This window comes from Mytilus trossulus, chromosome 7 (genome assembly GCF_036588685.1).
Source record: "Mytilus trossulus isolate FHL-02 chromosome 7, PNRI_Mtr1.1.1.hap1, whole genome shotgun sequence".
NCBI classification, from domain to species: domain Eukaryota; kingdom Metazoa; phylum Mollusca; class Bivalvia; order Mytilida; family Mytilidae; genus Mytilus; species Mytilus trossulus.
In genome coordinates, this window is record NC_086379.1 from 33,255,799 (window position 1) to 33,280,690 (window position 24,892).

The 24,892-nt window shown below is 32.0% G+C and overlaps 1 protein-coding gene across 7 annotated transcripts in view; it reads left to right on the forward strand.

Annotated features, from left to right (window-relative positions):
• Positions 1-24,099, forward strand: part of LOC134724971 (probable E3 ubiquitin-protein ligase HERC4) — a 303,456-nt gene extending 279,357 nt beyond the window's left edge. For all 7 annotated transcript variants that reach the window (XM_063588396.1, XM_063588395.1, XM_063588394.1 and 4 more), the window contains 4 exons: positions 9,561-9,669; positions 14,507-14,581; positions 21,692-21,794; positions 23,340-24,099. In XM_063588396.1, coding sequence (XP_063444466.1) covers positions 9,561-9,669; positions 14,507-14,581; positions 21,692-21,794; positions 23,340-23,548 — 496 coding nt within the window. In that variant the 3' untranslated portion in view covers positions 23,549-24,099. The remainder of the gene's footprint in view (positions 1-9,560; positions 9,670-14,506; positions 14,582-21,691; positions 21,795-23,339) is intronic.
• The last annotated feature ends 793 nt before the right edge of the window (positions 24,100-24,892 follow it).

Sequence of the window (24,892 nt, forward strand, 5' to 3'; positions counted from 1 at the left end):
AACACATTACAGAACTCACAGATGACCAATTATTGAATGAAATTGCAGCCATTAGCACCAATGTAATGGCAACTGATTTTGATCAAAATTCAACAAATAACAATTCATTGATTACAGATAAACCTGATATATCCTATGACAGAATTGCAGGTAGCTTTGGATTTAAAAAATACAACCCACCTACATTACTTACAAGACATCCACCTCCTGCCACAGGAAGAGATGATGATATAGTAAAACTTAAGGAAGTATTGGATGACATACTAATTAAAACTGATAAAGTCGGCACTAATGCAGCCAAGTCGTACAGGATTCTGTTTGGTGCTGATAATAAAATTGGAGCTAATTTGCTTAAGCTAATGTCAATGTCTTCAAAATACAAAATTTTTATTCCTGAGTATCCTATTCTACATCTTAAGAAGTCTAAAATAAACAATATTTGTAGTGGTTATAAGCATGCTGGAATAATTCAAATATTGAAATACATGCGTGATGAAGAATACAATGAGTGGAAGAAACTAATATCTGCAGATCACATTGAAAAGGCATCAAGATACATAAGAAGGCTTTCAATCGCTCTGAGAATTTCATTTCAAGTAAAGTTTATCCAGACATTACAACAAGACCAGAGAAAAGAAGTACTGAGTGACCTTCAACAAGAAACAAGCAACTGGAAGAATTGGGAATTGCTGTACAAAGATTTTCTTGCTGAAAGCAAAAGAGTAAATGCTACTTTCCTGCTTCATTATGAAATGATGGAACATTGTGAAGAAGTGAGTGCTCTTTCTCTTGCAGAACGCATTGGTGGTCATCAGGGATATAATCTGATGCTGGCATCAGTCAAGCTTTCATTACCGTTTGCATTTTTGAATGGTGCATCCTCATATGCTGCATATACAACACAGCTACTATATGAACATTGTAAGTGTGGCGTGTTCTATCAAAACATGAAAGAATCTTTATTTACAGCACCTCACAAAGACAGTACATTGAACTTTGGATTGGACACCCAGAGAGAAATGGACCACCGTGACGCCTTAAAGGCTTTTCGTTCAGGAGCAACAATGTCCTCTGTTATGCCTAGAATGTCACTCATTGACTCTTTGAATGAGGCACATGATCACAGTTCAAAAAACAAGAGATTACAGAAACAGGGAGAAGCATTGAATGACAATACTCTTGGGATGGCTATGAATGACAAAGATTTCAATTACATTATAAGAATTTCCAGTTTGATATTGCGCCAGGGTGGTTTGTCAACAAAGAAGGACGATAGAATTTTAAATGTTTATTCTCACCCAACAGTTGTCTTGCCAGAAGCGATATTAGATGCTAACACAAAGGATGTTGGCCAATATCTAATATGGAAATATATAAGCACTCAGGGATTATTTAACCTTTCAAAAGACGACTGCCCTGATGTAGAAAAAATTGATGGACCTAAAGAAATTATTAGAAAACTTAAAACATCTAAAGGTACAACAATTCAACGAGTAGGAAAAAAACTGAAAGATGTTACAAAGAAGGAAAGGGACACAAAAGAGATCCAAAGAAAGAAACTTGTAGCAAAACAGACAAAATTGGCAGATCAAAAAAGTTCAGAAATGAATGCATGTCAAGCCATATTAAAGCCTGATTGTTCTAAACCAAAAGTTCAAAAATCTACAGGTATCCAGAAAGCACTGCTTCACTTGTTAAAAGAAGCAATTGAAAAACTGGACGAAGTTGATGGAAATGAAGGCATGAATATGGACAAGTATTTCTTATTTGGACAAAAGACCTTACCAGCGTATATTGTGACCTTGATATCCCATGTGACGGTTGAATTTGCTGGTGTCAAGTTCAAAACTCGGGCACACGATGGAAAACATTATTTAAAGTTTGTTGAAGATTCCATTATAAATAAAACAATCAGCCTGATGCCAAAAGTAAAACAAATGGTAATATGTGAAGAAAAGTATAGCTTTACACCAGACCACTTTAAAGCAGCAACAAGAACACAACGGCAAGTCAACAAGCCGTTGTTTCCTATTACACATTTAAAGACCAATGAAGAAATCTTAAGTTCCACCACCTTTGACAAAACATCGCTTGTCACAACAATGGAAGGTAAAAGCCTAATAAGTACTTTCATAGCTAGAAACATCGAGCAACTTAAATTCAAACGTGATATTATAATTGATATTGACAGTGAATACATAATGGAACATGAAACAGACTGTCCTTTAGGGGTAAAATGCCTTTGCGAAAAATACACAACCCCAATTAGATACAAATTCAATCACTCACCATTATCCCGGAACAAAATTGAGAAACTCCCATGCATAAAACAACGCAAAGGAGAAGCAGAAATGGCGCAGGTGGATTGGCTGGTAGAATATGTATCAGACATGGAAGAAGGAACAGCATGTGCCAGTATAGTAACATCAGGAGACATTGATGCTGTTACCATACACATGTTTGCATTGTGCCATTTATGGCCTAGAAACGATGACAACACTTACAAGCATCCAGTATATATTATCTTACAAAAACCAGGAAGCACTATGGATGTTTATAATGTTACTGCTATTTTGCAACTATTAGAAAGGAGGTGGAATGATAGATATATTGGGATAAAAATTGCAATATTTCTATGTTTAGGGGGTAATGATTTTTTACCAAAATTTTATAACATAAGTCATTTAAATGTAGTCAGTACTATAGTTGCTACAGATCATATCTTTCAAAATTTAGTCAGAGCAGAGGAAAATGAAATGGATCAACAAACATTTTTGAATGTCACTTTCAGTCAAGAATCATATAGAGAACTGATTAAGTTGTTATATTGTCCAAAGACCCTTGATTCAACAATGCTGTCATTTGAGGAAATCAGACAACTAACTGTGAAAGCTCCTACTGCTAAGATCAGTGATCCACCTAGAAACTATGCATTGTGGATGCCAGCAGCATCAGTTCTCAATAAATTATCTTTGAATATTAATTGTCTAATCAAATATTATATATCTGCTGGACAACACACAGCTTTCTTGCCAAATTTTCTTCAAGACGGATGTCTTTTGAAATTATCATCGGGAGAAATTGAGTACAATCTAGGCAGTGAAGCATCAGTTGATAGTGAAAGTGAAATTTTGATTTACCCACCAAAAGAACTGGCCTCTAAATTGAAAAACTGTCAGTTAAAAAGAAAGAAACAGATTAACAAAAAAAGCGCTAGAAAAGGAGACCAGAGGACACTCCACAAAAAGGAGCTAGGAAAAAAATTCAACAAACTTCTACACCAAAGAAGTAATTATAAAGAATGGTCAAGGACTAATATTACATTCAGAAATATGATTAGTTGTGTTTTAGTTGACTAAAGTATCTATAATTTGTCTACATTTTTAAATACAATTTACTCTGCTTTTATTAATGAATTTGTTGTTCGGTTTTATAGAAAAAATTTGGATGAACATTATTCTCTTTCACACCAATGATAATGTCATTATGCTTCATTTGTAAATCTGACAAGAGGTGGCATTAAAACCTTCATTTTATTTACAAAAGAAATTAATATTTTCAAATAAAAGAAAATACTACTGAATCAAAACTATTTAGATAGATATAATGTAAAGAGACAAAATTGAAGGGAAATTGTGCTTTATTTCAAGGAAAACAATCGTCTGAATTTGCAACATGTAGGGTTCATTCTTGCAAACTCTGTAAAATAAATTGAGAATGGAAATATGTACATTGAACCTTGTGAATTCAGTTTTGTACTTTATTAAAAAAAGATGATTCTCCCATTTTATGTATATATAGTAAATTCAGTATGTTGCATTGTTTGAACATGTAAAAATATTTAATTTTTTATCCTTTATAATGTTAAAAAAAGTCAAATGCAAAATCATTGTGTTAACTGTTATATTAACCTTTATCAATAATCTGACATTATATATATAATGAATAAATATTTAGATGTTTTATCATTTTCATATTCTTTGTGATCAGGTATCACTTTCAATGAAAGATAATTTGAATGTCATGAAGTGTGTGTGTACACATGTTTGCATTCTTTCACTATCAAATGTCAGAAGGTTCTTAATTATACATGACAGATTTTATTAGCTTGGCAAGAAATAAAAACAAATCCAGTAGTTCATTACTGATAACAAAATTTTAGTTGTAACGGGCTGTGTGTTAGAGTGTATTGCGCAATAGCAAGAAATATCTAATTGCACAATATTGTGCAATAGCAAGAATTTCAATTGGAGTTATCTTTCTTTGTCAAGAATAGGTAGTGAATCAACTAAAATCATTGTTTTATGCAATATACAATGTATATTCACTTTTACTACCAACTAATAAATTAAGACAATCTTTACCATTCAGTGATACATGTAACAAGCACATTTTTACATTTTAATATTTAATGATGTATTTAAATGAGTAATTATTGTTGCAAACTCCATTAGAAATTTTAATTGTGATTAGTTTTGGAATAAATGATAGGGGGATGTGAAAAAAAAATTGGGGGTGGGGGGAATTCAATTTTTCTCATTTGAAATTTCAAAAATAAAAAGAAATTTCTTCAACCATTTTTTTGAGTGGATTCATATTCAACAGCATAGTGAATTGCTCAAAGGCAAAACAAAAATTTTAAGTTTATTAGACCACATTCATTCTGTGTCAGAAACCTATGCTGTGTCAACTTTTTAATCACAATCCTAATTTAGAGCTGTATCCAGCTTGAATGTTGTGTCCATACTTGCCCCAACCGTTCAGGGTTCAACCTCTGCGGTCGTATAAAGCTGCGCCCTGCGGAGCATTTGGTTTTATATGATTTTCAAAACCACAGTAGTTACAGGTGAGCGACTGAATTGTATATGAAAGACAAAAAAGTTGAAAAATTTCAATATCAAATATATCAAGATGAAAAAAAATCTTAAATGTTCATTTGTAAGTTATTTCTATGTCTAAACTGGGGGAAATGTCTCTTTTTCTCCTTGCATATTGACAAAAGAGCAAATGAAGCAGCCACTCATCAAAACTTTCAAGTTTTAAGCTAAACCAACTGGCAAAAAAAAAAACATTTGTTGTCATTATTACTTTGTTATTTAGCTCACCTGTCCTAAAAGATCAAGTGAGCTTTTCTCATCACTTGGCGTCCGTCGTCCGTCGTCGTCAACTTTTACAAAAATCTTCTCTTAAACTACTGGGCCAAATTTAACCAAGCTTGGCCACACTCATCATTGATGTATCTCGTTTAAAAAATTGTATTTTTTTATCCGGCCAACCAACCAAGATGGCCGCCATGGCTAAAAATAGAACATAGGGGTAAAATGAAGTTTTTTGGCTTATAACTCAAAAACCAAAGCATTTAGAGAAAATCTGACAAGGAGTACAATTGTTTATCAAGTCAAGATCTATCTGCCCTGAACTTTTCAGATAAATCAGACAACCCATTGTTGGGTTGCTGCCCCTAAATTGGTATTTTTTTGGGAAATTTTACTGTTTTTGGTTATTATCTTGAATATTATTATAGATGGAGATAAACTGTCAACAGCAATAATGTTCAGCAAAGTAAGATTTACAAATAAGTCAACATGACCAAAATGGTCATTTGACCCCTTTAGGAGTTATTGCCCTTTATAGTAAATTTTTAACCATTTTTCGTAAATCTCCATGATCTTTTACAAAAATCTTCTCCTCTGAAACTACCGGGCCAAATTAATCCAAACTTGGCCACCAATCATCTTTGAGGTATTAAGTTTAAAAAATGTGTCCGATGACCAAGCATCAAACCAAGATGGTCGCCACGGCTAAAAATAGAACATGGATGTTAAATTCAGTTTTTGGTTATTACTCAAAAACCAAAGCATTAAGGGCCAATCTGACAAGGGGTAAAATGGTTTTATCTGGTCAAGATCTATCTGCCCTGAAATTTTAAGATGGATTGGACAACCCGTTGTTGGGTTGCTGCCCCTGAGTCCGTAATTTAAGGAAATTTTGCTGTTTTTGGATATTATCTTGAATATTATTATGGATAGAGATAAACTGTAAACAGCAAAAATGTTCAGCAAAGTAAGATTTGGCCGCCATGGCTTAAAATAGAACATAGGGGTAAAATGCAGTTGTTGGCTTATAACTCAAAAACCAAAGCATTTAGAGCAATCTGACAAGGGGTAAAATTGTTTATCAGGTCAAGATCTATCTGCCCTGAAATTTTCAGAGGAATCGGACAACCCGTTGTTGGGTTGCTGTCCCTGAATTGGTAATTTTAAGGAAATTTTGCTGTTTTTGGATATTATCTTGAATATTATTATGGATAAAGATAAACTGTAAACAGCAAAAATGTTCAGCAAAGTAAGATTTACAAATAAGTCAACAGACCAAAATGGTAATTTGACCCCTTTAGGAGTTATTGCCCTTTCTTGTCAATTTTTAACCATTTTTTCGTAAATCTTAGTTAACTTTTACAAAAATCTTCTCCTTTGAAACTACTGGGCCAAATTTTACCAAACATAGACAGAATCATTATTAGGCTATCTAGTTTAAAAAGTGTGTTTTGTGACCGGGCAAACAAACCAAGATGGCCGCTACGGCTAAAAATAGAACAAAGGGGTAAAATGCAGTTTTTGGCTTATAACTCAAAAACCAAAGCATTCAGAGCAAATCTGACAAGTGGTAATATTGTTTATCTGGTGAAGATCTATCTGCCCTGAAATTATTAGATGAAACGGACAACTCGTTGTTAGGTTGCTGCCCCTAAATTGGTAATTTTAAGGAAATTTTGCTGTTTTGGGTTATTATCTTGAATATTATTATACATAGAGATAAACTGTAAACAGCAATAATGTACAGCATATTAAGACTCAAAAATAAGTCAAAATGACCAAAATGGTCAATTGACCCCTAAAAAGTTATTGTCCTTTATAATCAATTTTTAACAATTTTCATAAAATTTGTACATTTTTAACAACATTTTCCACTGAAACTACACGGACAAGTTCATTATAGATAGAGATAATTGTAAGCAGCAAGAATGTTCAGTAAAGTCAGATGTACAAACACATCACAATCACATAAACACCATATTGTCATGAACTGGCTGCTTCCTTTGTTTAATTCACATATACCAAGATGAGCGACACAGGCTCTTTAGAGCCTCTAGTTTGTTGCCATGTGGCTTCACACATACACCTATGATTTTGCATCGCCAATTGCAATATAACAATTATTTACTGGATGTGTACTTTTGTTCTAATAAAAGTGTCATAAAACCTCACCAACACTACTAATAGGATTTTCTAATCCCATACATAGATTACCTTAGCCGTATTTGGCACAACTTTTTGGAATTTTAGGTCCTTAACAAGTTATAAATGCACTTCAACTTTATACTTGTTTGGGTTTCTAGCTGTTTTGATCTCAGCGTAATACCAGCGGCACACATTGGTGTATAGCATCGACGTAATCCAGGTATGGTCAAAAACTATGTACGCTAGTAATTTGTGACGCATTCAACATGTCAATCATATCTGTATCGTGTGCACAACAAGCTTTAAGCATGTTTATGGCGTACAAGAAGCATACATACGCGGTTATTGGGCATTTGTCTAATGTAGAAGAAATGCCTGCTTCGATATAAAAACGTCCCTTGAACGTATTTGTGGCGCATCCTCAGGTTAAACCTGGAACCATTATCCTTGGGACATTTAATTATGGAGTGTTTCACTAAACTAGTACACATTTTTATTAAGGAGCTTATTTTCACGGAAATCGCCAAAAAAATCCAACAATTTAAAAGTGTACATTCCAATGTATTCATAAAAGTTTTGAATCCGCCAAAATAATTACCGCCAATATATTTGGTAAAGCTAGCGCTTATTCTATGAAACTCACGAAATTTTATACCCTCCAAAATAATCTGCTTTACCGTATTTAATTCAAACATATTTATTTAGATTCATTTATCAAGTCCATACTCGCAAATGGTGTCAAGGGGGAGCCGAAAATTCAGTCCCTGAAATATTCTACCTGGAACAGGGATTGAACCAGGAACCTTTGTGTTTGTGGTCTGATGCGCTAACCTCTACACCACGGCTCTCTGTAGGGTTGTTGTTTCTTTGACATATTCCAATTTCCATTCTCAATGATATTGTGTGTACTACTTCTGGATTCACATGGTCTGATAAATGATGCCACAATAAGAATGTCAGAGAAAGTTTCGTTCAATGTCAGAATATGTTTTCGTTACGCCACTGGTGAGTTTTATGTGTACACAGAGCGCTGAAATTACACCAGACGTATGTTTCCAAAACGCCACTGCATACCTCTAAGTAAAAGTTGTTCGATCTTGAGGCGAAATCAACATGCTCTAAACTTGTCCCAAACTTATTTGAAACATTTTCCCATGTGCTTGTTACGTATGTATTACATGTGTGTAGCGAACAGGTATACATTTGAAAAATGCTAGAGCTAACTGAAAATTTTTATGCTGCTTAAAAATTTCCTGGTCTTTAATTGTTCAGGAAGCATATACCTTAGCATTTCAATGTAGTTTAAACTTATACAACGTGCATTTAATGATTGCTTAGCGTTCCTCTTAAGTGCACCTAACATATAGGGACTTTAATTTTCTCTGTATATCAGGTGCACGTAGGTCTATACACCAATGTGTGACACTTGCATAACTGATAAGTCTTGTGAAGACGAAACACGCGTCTGGTATATCAAATATATAAGCAGTGTACTTTTGATAAACACATATAAAATGTATCAGTCCTTTATCTCAGTAGAAAATGCCTGTACCAAGTCAGAAATATGGCAGTTTTAACCATGAACCTTTGATTTTGCCATTTGACTGCAGACTCTCCTTTTTGAAAATTGTTGAGAGTTTGGTATATTTTTTTCTACTTTTTCCAACAGGCATTAGTCTCCGAACTTTTGTTTCCTACATACCTTTATATTACACAAGGTACTTTACTGGCGATTTAAAAAAATGTCAGGATGTGCCGAAATTTCGTTATAAATGCTGAATTCTCGGATGTCAACCCCACTAAAACTTGTCATTTCTTAAATCTAAATTGATTTATCTTTACAATGGTGTATAACACGCCTACTTTTGTTGTCAGAATCATCCGTGTTATATAAAGGTAAATAGGGGGGAAAAAATTCTGAGGCGAGTGCCTGTGCTTTTTCCTAGCAGCTGACACTAAAAGACATTTTAACCCATTTTTGATACTATTGTTTTAGACACATAAATTAATATGTACTTGACTTTCCTTTTCAGATGTAACTGTGGACTGAACACCTTGTGCTGTTTAATATAGAAATAAGTTTTTGTCAGTAACATATCACATACAAAACAAAAGACTTTTGGTTTTCAAAATTATATAAAAGGTATCCTACATGAGCAATATACATATGTGTATCACTACAAAAATTTAAAACACTTCAATGAATTAATACTTTGAAAAGAAAATGAAAATAACCCTTTATGCATTTGTTGCTTCCAAATTGGATCTGAAAGGAAGAATAACTATATTTCATCCATTACCTTTACCATTTTGTTTCAGAAAAGAATACTTAGATTTGTACATCAGTTACATTTTTAATGAATCAATAGAAAAACAGTATACTGCATTTAGTGATGGTTTCCTTAAGGTCTGTGATAGCAAAGTTCTGGTAAGTTATCAAGGTTGACGAACAATGATTCAGCCAATGAATATAGATTTTACCACTGCATCAAGTGTGATACGATATTTATGAACACGAAAGAATCACATTTCAAATTAAAATTGCTAGCTAGATTCCTTGAGCGTTTTAAACATTTCAAAATTAAGTTTTGAAAGTGGATACTATGGCAAGCCATTTGAGCTTTTATTCGAATTTCAAGATATCTTCTATAATATATAAGATATTTCTTTGATATATATGATATCTTCTTTGATATATAAGATATCTCATATATTATATAAGATATATTAAATGTTATTTGAGATATCTTTAATGTTATATAAGATATCTTTAATGTTATAAGATATCTTATAAACTATATAAGATATCTTATAAAGTTTATGATATATCTCGAAGTAAGAATAAATGGCAACACGGTTTGCCATAGGATACAATATTATGGTATGTCACGAGATTTAGTGGTGGGTCTGTTTCTCTAATGAATTTTAGACGATATACAGACACATTTCATCCTTCCTGTCAAAAGATCTTCAAAAATATTGTGTTCTTTTTTGTTTTTGATGTGTCAGGTATGGTCATCTTTTACAAGAAATCACAATGGTAATTTCAGAGGAGAGCAAGAAAATTTGACGACATTATCGAGGATTGATCAAAGAAGAATTGAGATAAAAATAACCAATGTTGATTAGATATAGATATCACTATTGCAATAACATATTTCTCCTCTCTAAACAGTAAAATTCATTATATAGAGTGGGGGCTTGTCTAGATTTTTAAATAATTAATGCTGAGTTCAAACGTAATTCGAATTCCATTCACATTAACTATTACGAATTAGTTTAATTCGCATTCGATACTTTTTAAGTCCTAACGTCAATTGCTTATTAGAATTACAATGGACATCAAATTCGCTTCACTGTCCAAACGACGTTAACTTTCAATTCGTATTCACAAAAGCGTATTTCTAATGCTAATTGAATAATTTCGAATCAATTCAAATTAAAAAAGAAGAGTGTGTGAACGTGATTCTTAAATTCGATTCGCATTCGATTCTTCTTCAATTCAAATTAAATGTCCGTGTGAACGAGGCATAAGATTTAACTGTTCATAGAGGATAAATAGAGATAAAATATCACCATATCTCCTTATTAGCTCACCTGGAACGAACGGCTTTTCTCATCACTTTGCGTCCGGCGTCCAGCGTCGTCGTCCGGTGTTAGCTTTTACAAAAATCTTCTCCTCTGAAACTACTGGGCCAATTAAAACAAACTTGGCCACAATCTTCATTGGGGTATCTATTTTAAAAAATGTGGCGTGAACCAGCCAACCAACCAAGATGACCGCCATGGCTAAAAATAGAACATAAGGGTAAAATGTAGATTTTTGCTTATAACTCTGAAGCCAAAGCATGCAGGTGAATCGGACAACCGGTTGTTGGGTTGCTGCCCCTGAATATGCAATTTTAAGGAAATTATACCGTTTTTTGGCTATTATCTTGAATATTATTATAGATAGAGATAAACTGTAAACAGCAATGCTGTTCAGCAAAGTAAGATATACAAATAATTTAATTGACTTAAATGGTCAGTTGACCCCTTTAGGAGTTATTGCCCTTTATAGTCATTTTTATGCCCCACCTACGATAGTAGAGGGGCATTATGTTTTCTGGTCTGTGCGTCCTTCCGTCTGTCCTTCCGTCCGTTCGTTCAGGTTAAAGTTTTTGGTCGAGGTAGTTTTTGATGAAGTTGAAGTCCAATCAACTTCAAACTTTGTACACATGTTCCCTATGATATGATCTTTCTAATTTAATTGCCAAATTAGACTTTTGACTCCAATTTCACGGTCCACTGAACATAGAAAATAATAGTGCAAGTTTCAGGTTTAAGTTTTTGGTCAAGGTAGTTTTTGATGGATTTGAAGTCCAATCAACTTCAAACTTAGTACACATGTTCCCTATGATATGATCTTTCTAATGTAATTGTCAAATTAGACTTTTGACCCCAATTTCACGGTCCACTGAACATAGAAAATAATAGTGCAAGTTTCAGGTTAAAGGTTTTGGTCAAGGTAGTTTTTGATGAAGTTGAAGTCCAATCAACTTCAAACTTAGTATATATGTTCCTTATGATATGATCTTTCTAATTAAATTGTCAAATTAGACTTTTGACCCCATTTCACGGTCCACTGAACATAGAAAATAATAGTGCAAGTTTCAGGTTTAAGTTTTTGGTCAAGGTAGTTTTTGATGAAGTTGAAGTCCAATCAACTTCAAACTTAGTACACATGTTCCCTATGAAATGATCTTTCTAATTTAATTGCCAAATTAGACTTTTGACCCCAATTTCACGGTCCACTGAACATAGAAAATAATAGTGCAAATTTCAGGTTAAAGTTTTAGGTCAAGGTAGTTTTTGATGAAGTTGAAGGCCAATCAACTTCAAACTTAGTACACATGTTCCCTATGATATGATCTTTCTAATGTAATTGTCAAATTAAACTTTTGACCCCAATTTCACGGTCCACTGAACATAGAAAATAATAGTGCAAGTTTCAGGTTAAAGGTTTTGGTCAAGGTAGTTTTTGATGAAGTTGAAGTCCAATCAACTTCAAACTTAGTATATATGTTCCTTATGATATGATCTTTCTAATTAAATTGTCAAATTATACTTTTGACCCCATTTCACGGTTCACTGAACATAGAAAATAATAGTGCAAGTTTCAGGTTTAAATTTTTGGTCAAGGTAGTTTTTGATGAAGTTGAAGTCCAATCAACTTCAAACTTAGTACACATGTTCCCTATGAAATTATCTTTCTAATTTAATTGCCAAATTAGACTTTTGACCCCAATTTCACAGTCCACTGAACATAGAAAATGATAATGCGAGTGGGGCATCCGTGTACTATGGACACATTCTTGTAATTTTTCGTAATTTTTTCTAATCTTTTACAAAAATCTTCTCCGCTAAAACTACTGGCCATAATCATCATTGAGGTATTTAGTTTTAACAAAATATGTGGGGTGACCCTGCGAACCAAGCAAGATGGCCGCCATGGCTAAAAGTAAAACATAGGGGTTAAATGTAGATTTTGGCTTATAACTCTGAAACCAAAGCATTAAGAGCAATTCAGACATGGGGTTAAATTGTTTTGCAAGTCAAGATATATCTGCCCTAAAATGCTCAGATGATTCCGACAACTGGTTGTTGGGTCGCTGCCCATGAATTGGAAATTTTTACGGAAATTTTGCTGTTTTTGGTTATTATCTTGAATATTATTATAGATAGAGATAAACTGTAAACAGCAATAATGTTCAGCAAAGTAAGATCCACAAATAAGTCAACATCACCAACAAGGTCAGTTGACCCCTTTAGGAGTTATTGCCCTTTATAGTCAATTTTTAACCATTTTTTTTAACAAAATATTTTCCTCTGTAACTAATGGGCCAAGTTCATAGATTGAGATAATGAGATAATTGTAAGAAGCAAGGATGTTCAGTAAAGTAAGATGTACAAACACATCACCATCATCAAAACACAATTTTGTCATGAATCCATCTGTGTCCTTTGTTTAATATGCACATAGACTAAGGTGAGCGACACAGGCTCTTAAGGGCCTCTAGTTTTTATATTGACATGTTATTATAAAATATATACTGGTTATATATTATCAATCAGATTTTTGTAGTAAATTATTGATTATTGATTCTTGGTTATATGCAGTTGGGCAGGCAGACCTGTGGGAGGGTTGACATGAGGGTTGCTGCCAAACAGTGTCTGTTCATTTACATGAAAATGCTTTTGAAGAATTTTCTTTCAAATTTAAATATGTGGTGACTTAATGAAGGTCAAGTTCAATTTTCACGATTTTTACTTTTCTCATTGTTGAGTTATAGACCTTTCCTAAGAATTCAATTAATTCAAAACTGTACATAGGGACATAACTCATTTTGAAATAAAATAACAACATTGTATTAATATGATAAATAACATTTTGGATTATTTTTTTCTTTTTTCTTTTGGTAAATTGTTTGAAGAATTTTATGATAGGTTTGTTTGTTATTCTTTATAAACTTATTAACCGAAAATATATGTATTTTTTTTTTTCTTTAATGAAGTGAACTCCTTTTATTCGATAATAATCTATTTTTATTTAAGGATATATTTCATAACATTACATTGTGCTGACATTGATAGATAAGCTGTGGATCTAAATTTGGTTGTGAGAAATGAAAGAAAAAACATTTGGAACTATAAACTAAATATATATATAAAGTATGATCACACTTGGTAATTTGAAATGATTTTCACTTTTTATCAAGATAATTGTGAGCAGCAAACATGTTCAGCAAAGTAAGATCTTCAAACACATCACCATCACCAAAACACAATTTTGTCATGAATCCATCTGTGTCCCTTGTGTAATATGCAAATAGACCAAGATAAGTGACACATGCTCTAGTTGTTATTACCACTTGTTAAACACCGGGCCCAAACTATAGACCCATATATAAGGAGACATATATATGCACATCTATAATGCATACTAAACAAGCCAATTCTGTTCATACCCCAAAATAGTTAAATAGTGCATGCCTCACTTGGACATTTGATCACATATTTCAAAATTCTGTCATGAGGAATGGAGTAAAAAATAAAGCGAATTAAAACTACAAATGATTTTTAGGTATATAGTTCACCTCTTGCCAATAAAAAAGGGCAACATAAAGTTTCAACAATGTTAAAGTGGTTATGGTAAAAAAAAGATTACACTCAAATATTGTATATGTTTGTTTGCCTCAGTCATTGATAATTTTGGTTTTTTACAGGAATTATTTCATCCATTAGAACTACAATCGATGGTCATAGGCAATGAAAATTATGACTTCCATATATTAGAAAAGGTAAGTAGTTGTCAGTCGCATTAGCGGCCCCTTCTTACCAGCTTATAGAGGAATATATATGTAATATTCATAGAAGTTTCTTAATGAAGAAGTTTATTACTGTGACTTGACTGTTAGTGTCGCTCTCCACCAATTGCATCTTATTCAAAATTCTGAACGAATTGCGATTTGTTTTTTAAAATCAAATTGTTAAACTGGTCAGAATATTGAACCGACTGCTACAGAAAACCACAGCCAAGTAATGAAATACAAGGAGATAAAATAAAACATACTTACAATTCTATAAGACCTCAACTTTTATGATGTTGTGACAATAGTAGTCCATCAGTTTGTATAGGTATAGTATAGTCATTACCATGCTAAAGGTGGACTGTTATTATTTTGAATTGCTATACAATTGTCGAAACTAACCTACCATATAATATTCTTTAGAAAAGTATTCCATATTCAAAAGAATCAGACATTTTGTGAATTAAAACATTTCATATTCAGTAAAATATGTGTAATATTACAATAATTTTGTAGGAAATTTCTATGGGGAGATAATCATTTTTCTTTCTAAAAGTTTTTATTCAAAAGAAAAATGTTTTAGGTTACCTCCTCATGGAAATTTATCAATAATGTATTGTTATTTCACACATATTTTAATTATATGATGTTTAATTTAAAATGATATCTGATTCTTACGAAAATAGAATACTTTTAGAAAGAAAATCTATATGAAAGCTTAGTTTGGACATTTTTATAGCAATTCAAAATAATAACAGTTCACCTTCAGTATGGTAATGACTATATCATACCTATACAAAGTGATAGACTTATTATGTCACAACAACAATAAAGTGGACAAAAATCATATAGGAATGTAATAAAATTGAGAAGGGAAATGAGGAATATGTCAAAGAGACAACAACCCGACCGTAGAAAAAAAACAACAGCAGAAGGTCACCAACAAGTCTTCAATGGAGGCGTCCTTCAGCTGGCCCCTGAACAAATATATACTAGTTCAGTGATAATGAACGCCATACTTATTTCTAAATTGTACACAAGAAACTAAAATTAAAATAAAACAAACTAACAAAGGCCAGAGGCTCCTGACTTGGGACCTGGGACCCTATAAATAAATCAGTATTAACGCCAACATATGCAATCTTTAATGACCTGACAACAGTATCGTAACTATATCCCTTCTTAATAAGTCTACTAGTATTCAAAGGTTTTGTTAGTTTCTGAGGTGAATATTGACATCTTTGTGCTTTATAAAAAATATGTCCATAAAAAAATGGATGTGAAATACCTGAACGTATAAGAAGTCTGCAGGTTGAGCTATATTTACAAATGATTTCCTTATACCGATGATTAAATTTAGTAAATTTTTTGACTAATTTGTGATATCGAAAACCCGGGTGTAATAATTTTTCAGTAATACATAAATTTCCCTCGTTAAAATCTAAAACATTGTTACATACACGAGCGAATCGTACAAGTTGAGATATATAAACACTGTAAGATGGTGACACGGGAACGTCACCATCTAAAAATGGATAATTAACAATAGGAAATGAAAAATCATCTCTTTTATCATAAATGTTAGTATTGAGCTTTCCGTAAGTGATATAGATTTCAAGATCGAGTAAAGAGCAGTGGTCATTGTTAATATTAGCTTTATTTAAAGTAAGTTCAACAGGATAAATTTCTTAAATATACATACTGAAGTCGTCATTATTGAGAGCCAAAATATCATCCAAATATCTAAAAGTATTATTAAATTTGTGTATCAGATGTTGTTTCGATGGGTCTTTGCTTATTTTTGTCATAAAATGTAACTCATAGCAATACAAAAACAGGTCCGCAATAAGTAGTACACAGTTAGTCCCCATTGGAATTCAGATAACCTGACGATATACGGAATCCCCAAAGCGAACAAAAATGTTATCTAGTAAAAATCCAAGGGCATATATAGTATCAAAGCATGTCCAATTAACATAGTTTTTTTGTTTATTGCTACTAAAAAATGACCTAAAAGAGTTTGAACATATATATTCACTTCCTGCCTTTTTAAATGCCCATTTTATTAGGTGTGTGAATTTTTTCTTAATGAGAATGTGAGGCAATGTGGTATACAGGGTGGAAAAATCAAAACTTTGAACAGATTCAAAATCACCAATATAAGCATGCAATTTATCAAGTACTTCCAAAGAGTTCTTGACACTCCAAAAGTAATAAATTCCACTATTTTCGAAGGCCTTATTTGAATAATTTATTATCAGGTTTTTGGAAAGATTAGAACTTGTTCTTAATCTTTACTTAGGCACCACCCTCCCTAACAACAGGACATGTTAGCTACTGTTACTTAATGTATTCACACTAAAATATAGTTCCCTATAGTTCTCATGTATGTGCACATAATACACAAATATACTGAAAAAACTGGGTATATTATTGGAGCAGTTCATTCAAGAATGTATGTCATTAATGTGTGTTGATGTGCAGGCTTTTTTAAAATCATTTTGATTAGGTAAGTGGGTATTGATTCAACTAGTATAATTGACAACTGTCATTATCACTAAACAATCAGAGACAAGGTGGACTTAATTACAATGCCCCACCTCCTAAACTGTCAATCAAATTGACCACATTACCTATCTACATCAGTCTTACATAATTGTACAGACCACTCCAATATGCATCTAATTCTTAATACACAAGTATTTGACCTCATAACTGATTACACAAATGTGTGTATTATTTGTTTGATACTTATAAGGATGATAGATTTATTTATTGCCAATTACTTTTGATCTACATTACATAAAGTAATTCTGTAAATTATATCTGAAAGATAAATGATTAATGGATTAATTAGCAAGATCTTAAAAAAATGAAATATGAATATAAATATGAATATATAAAGGTATTCAAGTATGGCCTAAAAATTTACTTGATAAATTTCCAATAATCATCTGTAATTAATCAACAATTTAGATTAGTTCACTTTTTTTATTAGGAATTGGCTTGAAACAGTTTTAAAATTTATAAACTTTTAATTATAAAAAAAAACATTGTTTATTAGTTTATTCATTTGAATTTTTATTAGAAGTAAATATATATTTTTGAAATAAAAAAAGAATCCACATTTCAATAACATTAGTTTTTTAATTAGTTTACGTTGAAAAATAAAATTGAAAATGCCGTGTGTTGAAAAATACATTAAAATTTGATCAAAAGGCACTCTAAAACTTTTAATTTTCAATGCCATATAACCTCTGTTTCAACTTACAAAATGCCCCAAAACAAACTTTTTAGATTATTTTTGTTGGCACTTTAAAGCTTATAGCTGTTGGTCTAAATTTATGTCTTACAAGAATATCTGGTAACATTTACTAGAAGAATTTTTGCATTTTTTTGTTTTTTTTTAAACATGTTCAGAACCGGCAACATTATTTCGATATTAGATATAAACTGCAGTTTAAATAAAAATTGTGCATTTAAAGACCCATATTATTTAATTTGAGCACCTTTATCCTCATACTGGAAAAGCAAGTTTCCTTCTAAAGACCTGCTGTAAATGCAATTTTCAGCAATAGTGCTTTATAAATGTTCATTTTCCCCCACCATACCTTAATATGAAATAATTCAAACTACTCTTCTAATCTTTCCATGAGTGATATCCATCACTTTGATTAATTGTACCAAGTGTGCTGGTAAGAAGAATAGACAATTTAGTAGTGGAACAATGGCTTGAAGACGAAACAAATCTATACTTGTAAGGTGTTTTGTGTAGGTGTAGTATCGGAAGCCAATACATAGTTGGGACTTTCATTGTATTTGGCTCTGCTTGTAAAGCGGTAGCTAAAAGTTTATGTTTGTTACAGATGTCGTTTTCTAAAAATGGAGTCAGTTGGAATGTTGGTGAATTGGTGATTTCTTTTTTCAGAACCTCAATGTAAAATTTAAGTCAAACAATAATAATATTATTAGCAGCTTTATCGGCCGGGACAAAAACAAATTCCTTGGCTAGGTCTTTAAGTTTATGTTTGATACGAAATATGTTTATTGTGGTTATTGTTACAGAATGGTTGTTAAATAAAGCGGCAATATTTACAAAATCAAAACCCTTATTGACATACTTTATTTTAGATAAATGTTTTTATGATCTTCAGAGGGCGATCAATTTTGGGAAATAGTGCCATAATAATTTGAACAATTTCATACTTAGGACTGCTATATGAAAATGTGTTGCATTCCTCCAAAATTTTATTAAACTTATTCACCGGTAATGTATAAATAAACAGAGTTTTGTTAACAGATAATGTCTGCCGTTGTATTTTTAAATAGAAATTAGGTCCAAAATATTGGTATGATTGGTCCGGAAATTTTCTTTGATTGCGATTTGATCTGCGATCGTGAGAACGGTTTATACGAACAGTTTTAGAAACTATATCCAAAATGTTAACGGAATAGGTTCTAGATATATTACCTTTTCCCATGATATTATCATTAAGACCGAGAGGGTAGACTGTCTGTAATTTTTTAATCCAATTTAATTCAATTATTTTCCGTGATCGTGCAAACTTTGAATGAGATTCACCAGGCTGCTTATTAATTACTTCTAAAGGTTGATCTGCTAAATATTTAAAAGGATGGTTGTGCTTCTTAAGGTGTTGATAAATGATACTTTTGATTTTATTGGGTCTTTAAAACGATACAGATGTTCTTGAGTGTGTTTAGATAAATATCGTCCAGTTTCACCTACGTACTGAATACCACATCCCGGTTTGTTTCATGTGAGTAAATAAATAATACTGTTCGTTTTTCAAGTTATATCAGTTTCAAAAATCAAAGAAAATGTGCGACCATTAAACGTGGACCTTACCGTATTGTTGGTGGAAAGACGGGGACATGTAAGTCATTTTTTGTCATGACACTTATCGATAGAAGGGTTACCACGATTTTTGTCGAGCCTTCGACTTTAGTCGAAAAAGCGAGACTAAGCGATCCTACATTCCGTCGGCGTCGTCGGCGGCGTCAACAAATATTCACTCTGTGGTTAAAGTTTTTGAAATTTTAATAACTTTCTTAAACTATACTGGATTTCTACCAAACTTTGACAGAAGCTTGTTTATGATCATAAGATAATATCCAGAAGTAAATTTTGTAAAAATAAAATTCAATTTTTTCCGTATTTTACTATAAATGGACTTAGTTTTTTCTGCGGGGAAACAAAACATTCACTCTGTGGTTAAAGTTTTTAGAATTTTAATAACGTTCTCCAACTATCCTGGGTTTGTACCAAACTTGGACAGAAGCTTGTTTATGATCATAAGATAATATCCAGAAGTAAATTTTGTAAAAATAAAATTTTATTTTTTCCATATTTTACTTAAAAATAGACTTAGATTTTTCTGCAGGGAAACATTACATTCACCCTGTGGTTAAAGTTTTTAGAATTTTAATAACTTTCTTAAACTATCCTGGGTTTGTACCAAACTTGGACAGAAGCTTGTTTATGATCATTAGATAGTATCCAGAAGTAAATTTTGTAAATAAATAAATCCATTTTTTCCATATTTTACTTTTAAATGGACTTAATTTTTCTCCTGGGAACCATTACATTCACTCTGTGGTTAAAGTTTTTAAAATTTTAATAACTTCCTTAAACTATCCTGGGTTTGTACAAAACTTGGACAGAAGCTTATTTATGATCATAAGATTGTATCCAGAAGTAAAGTTTGTAAAAAGATTACTCCGTTTTTTCTGTAATTTACTTTTAAATGGACTTACATTTTCTTACAATCATAAAATAGTAGCAAGAGGAATATTTTTATTGATTTTTTTCCTCATTGTTGTTGAGCCTGCGATTTACAGCAAAAATAGGCGAGACACTGGGTTCCGCGGAACCCTTACAAATTTTTATTATTAAAAATGTTAGCAATGGTAGTATTTTTAGATAACCGATTTTGAAGATTGATATGTGTAGATACCCTTTGAACAAGTTTAATATTTTTCCATTTCTAAGCTTCATAATTGTTTTTGTTAGTGAATTATATAATAAAGGAGCAAAGACTGGCGTCCAGAATATGAACCAGCATACAATGATTTAAGTTATGTAAAATTGATAAATCTAAAAATGTCAAACGCTATCAGTATTAATTACCTGAAAAAGATAGGGTATGTCAGGGTAGGACTGATGGCTGACTATATAGTAGAATGGGACTGAATATTGAAATACTACTTTTTGATAAATATTCCTAAAGTTATGAACTAGAGCAGTTCTCGCTCGGACACACACTCCATTCTCTAGTATATTATAAGAGCATAAACCTGAAGCACGGGGAGGCACTCTACTGTAAGTATGTTTTGTTTTATCACCTTGCATGTTCACTTTTTGACTGAACAATTTGTTCAAAATTCTGACCAGTTGAACAATTTGGTTTAATAAAACAAATTGCAATTTGGTCAAAATTTTGAATGGGGTGCAATAGTTGCAGAGCAACACTATCAGTCAAGTCACTTAAAGGAACCCTCTCTTGGTCAATAGCTTCTTTCAAACAGCGTTAACAGTCAGTACAATAAAACCTGATGAAAAACAACATATCCTAATCTTAATTGAAGCTTAGTTTATCAAAGAAGAACTATTTTAAATAAAATTGATCATCAAATTTTCACCTATTTTCAGAACCTAGTGATGTTTTATGAAAGCCTAAAAAAGTTATAATTTTGGAAGATATGGATTCATCATTGTAAAAAAAAAGGAATTTGATGTGACTGTCATACAAGTGAGATGTTTAGTGCTTTAAAATCAGGTTCAATCAATCATTTTTTACATTTGGAAATGCCTGTACCAAGTCAGGAATATGACAGTTATTGTCCATTCGTTTTATGTGTTTTATCATTTGATGTTGCCATGTGATCAGGGACATTTTGTTTTGAATTTCCCTCGGAGTTCAGTATTTTTGTGTTTTTTCTTTTTTTTTAAAAGTCCACATAACATTCCTTTAGCTTTCAGCAGCACAGGTACACATTTTCTTATCGGGACTCTGTGGAAATTTTACAAATTCGACTTTCAGATATTTTTAATTCAAATCATTGTTATTTGATTTTTTTCAGAATACAGAATATAAAGGCGAGTACCATAGATATCATCCAACAATCAAAATTTTCTGGGATGTCTTCCATGATCTTTCAATAGAACAGAAGAAAAAGTTTTTATGTAAGTTCTATCCATTAGATATTTTAGTCTTCCATTACCAAATAATCAAAAAAAAATTGTAACGGGTAAGAAACAAAACAATGGATAATGCAGTGTGTGGTCAAAATTAAATGTTATTAATCAATCTTTATTGTCTTTGGATTAGATGATATCTTGTTCTATGATGTTCTATGCTCTGATGGTTCTGTCTGGAGTTGAAGTCATAAAACTTTTCTCAGTGCTTGGAGCACAAAAATCATGCTCGAAACATGAAATCCAGCATTTTGATTGGTTGATTCTCGATTATGAGTACAAAAATTATGCTCGAAAGTTTTATGACCGTGAGGCCAGGTATCTGTCTGTTGTACTTGGTCTCATTTTAATGGTTAAGTGACTTCTAAAAATAATATCTCTTTTTATTTCCCACTTCTTAGTATAAGAACAACTATGTTTGATGTATAGAATCATTAAAAGGCATACATGTAGGCCAGAACTTGATTTGTAACTAATCATAGTAGTCTCACATATCAAAAATAAGTGTAAACTCTGAAGGTGTATAGAAAAAAGTCTGTATTACTGTCATTTTCAACAATTTATCTTATTTTGGCAAACATTAGCAAAGCAGAACTAGATCTGTAACTCATCATGATTAACTCACATACCAAAATCGGCCTTATATTTGTAAGTGTTTAGAAAACAAAAGTCGGTATATTAAACTGTGATTTTCAACAATTTATCGAAGTCCAAAGCTGTAATTTTACCAAAAATTAGCAGAACAAAACCAAACATAAATTTGATCTGTAACTCACATACCAAAAGTCAGCCCAATATCTGAAAGCGTTTAGAGAAAAGTCCATATAATGGTTTGTTGCAGGATGATAGAATGACGCAATGGTGCAATGATGTAATGATGGACAAGGGTAAAACTATATGGCCCTGGCAACTTTTTTGTGGGCCCATAAAAAGAGATGTGGTATGATTGCCAATGAGACAACTATCTACTGGATATCCATTATTAAAAGGGTCTCAAAATGAAAAAAAGTTATTCTCGTTGTTTTGAATAAACAAGAAATGATATTTGTATACCATAAATATGAATTATAAAAAATACGTATCCATAAAAAAATTTCCTTCAACCTTCCTAGATAAAACCCCCAAAAAGTTCTTTTGATGAAAAATATTGGATTTCATTTAAAAATCGTATTTCGGATTTGCTATACTTTGAAAACAATTTTGGGGACCTTTTCTTTCTCAGCAAATCAAACTGAATCAATAATCAAAATTTATTACTGTAATTTCATATAATACTGTGGATTCATTAATATCCGTTGGATACCAATTTTGAAGGATTTCGTAAGTACAGGATTACCTTAATTTAAATATTCAATGAATTACTATTTATATTTTTTAAGGGATTGTATGCAGACTTTTCCAAAACCACGAAATTAAACATCCACGAATATGCAATTTTTCCTCAAACCATGTAAATTGGAACCCACGAAAATAAATGAATCCACAGTATATAATATTTATAAAAATATAATATTTTATGATGTTTTGTTTCAGTATTTTTGACAGGAAGTGACAGAATCCCTATTTTAGGAATGGAAACAATAAAAGTGATAATACAGCCAACTCAAGGTGGAGAAAGATATCTTCCAGTGGCTCATACCTGTTTTAATATTCTAGATCTCCCGACCTATGAAGATAAACAATCCCTGAAAGACAAGTTGATACTGGCAATAGAACATACACAAGGCTTTGGCATCGTATAACATCTGCTGAATATCTGTTGTATTTTTTCTATACGATTGTGACTAATGTAGATGAAAGTTTTTCTGTTGTATTTTAGTGATCCAAAGTTTTTATGAAATACCTTTTAGTTTTTAAAATGATTTTTTTCATGCTTGATTTATAAGTATAGAAAATCTTGATTCTTAAAATATTGCATAGTATATTTAGAGTTTTTGATTGGTTTGTCTCAGATTACTTGATAATAGAAATGTATTGAATTCGGTTTTCATGTCAAACAAAAGACATTCAATTACCACCATTTCTGTAGAGTCACAGAAGTCAAATTAATGAAAAAATATTTTTCCAGATTTTTTTTATTTTGCAAATTAATTGAAAGGACTTTTATATGTCTTATTAGATAATACAAAATATAAAACATCCACCTTCTATCTGGGGAACACTTTTTGTGCTTGTAATTTGACATATTACTTTTCATTTTACAAGTTATTTTACTACAGTACTAATTTATAAATAGAATATATAGTAAAGTACAAATGTATTTCTAAATATTAAAATATACATTTTAAGCTCATTTAGTCCAATGAATCAGTCTTAAAAATTTGGTTCCCTGTATGTGTAATTAATTCCTCTGACAGGTTTTGATCCAAATTCCTGAAATTGTTCAGGAAGATTGCATATGTAATGAATTTATGCACCTGCCACTATGAATTTTTGAGGAATTTTCTCTCATTCTTCTAGACTTGTTAATTTTTTTTCTCATAAAAAATAATGAAAAAAATACTAATTTTGTGCAATCAACTTCTTTAGTTTTCCTCATAGAAAAAGGCACATATGTTTAAAAAGTGATTAAAGTTTTTAAAATTTTAATGAATTTCTTAAACTATCCTTGATTTGTACCAAACTTGTACAGAATAAAATTGAGAATGGAAATGGGGAATGTGTCAAAGAGACAACAACCCGACCAAATAAAAAAACAACAGCAGAAGGTCACTAACAGGTCTTCAATGTAGCGAGAAATTCCCGCATCCGGAGGCCTCCTTCAGCTGGCCCCTAAACAAATAGAGAGCCGTGGTGTAGTGGTTAGTGCATCGGACTACTAACACAAAGGTTCCTGGTTCGATTCCCGTTTGGGATGAAAATTTCAGGAACTCAATTTTCGGCTCTCCCTTGACACCATTTGCGAGTATGGTCTTAAGGAAACGATTATAGTCCGTCGGACGATAAATGGCTGGCCCGTGTTAAGACAGAGCCACATCTCTTGCACGTTAAAGACACCCTTGTAGATTTCGAAAAAGAGTAGGCTAATGCCGCTACAAGGCAGCACTCGCACCCGCAAAGTGGAAAGGGATTAATATAAGTTGCAA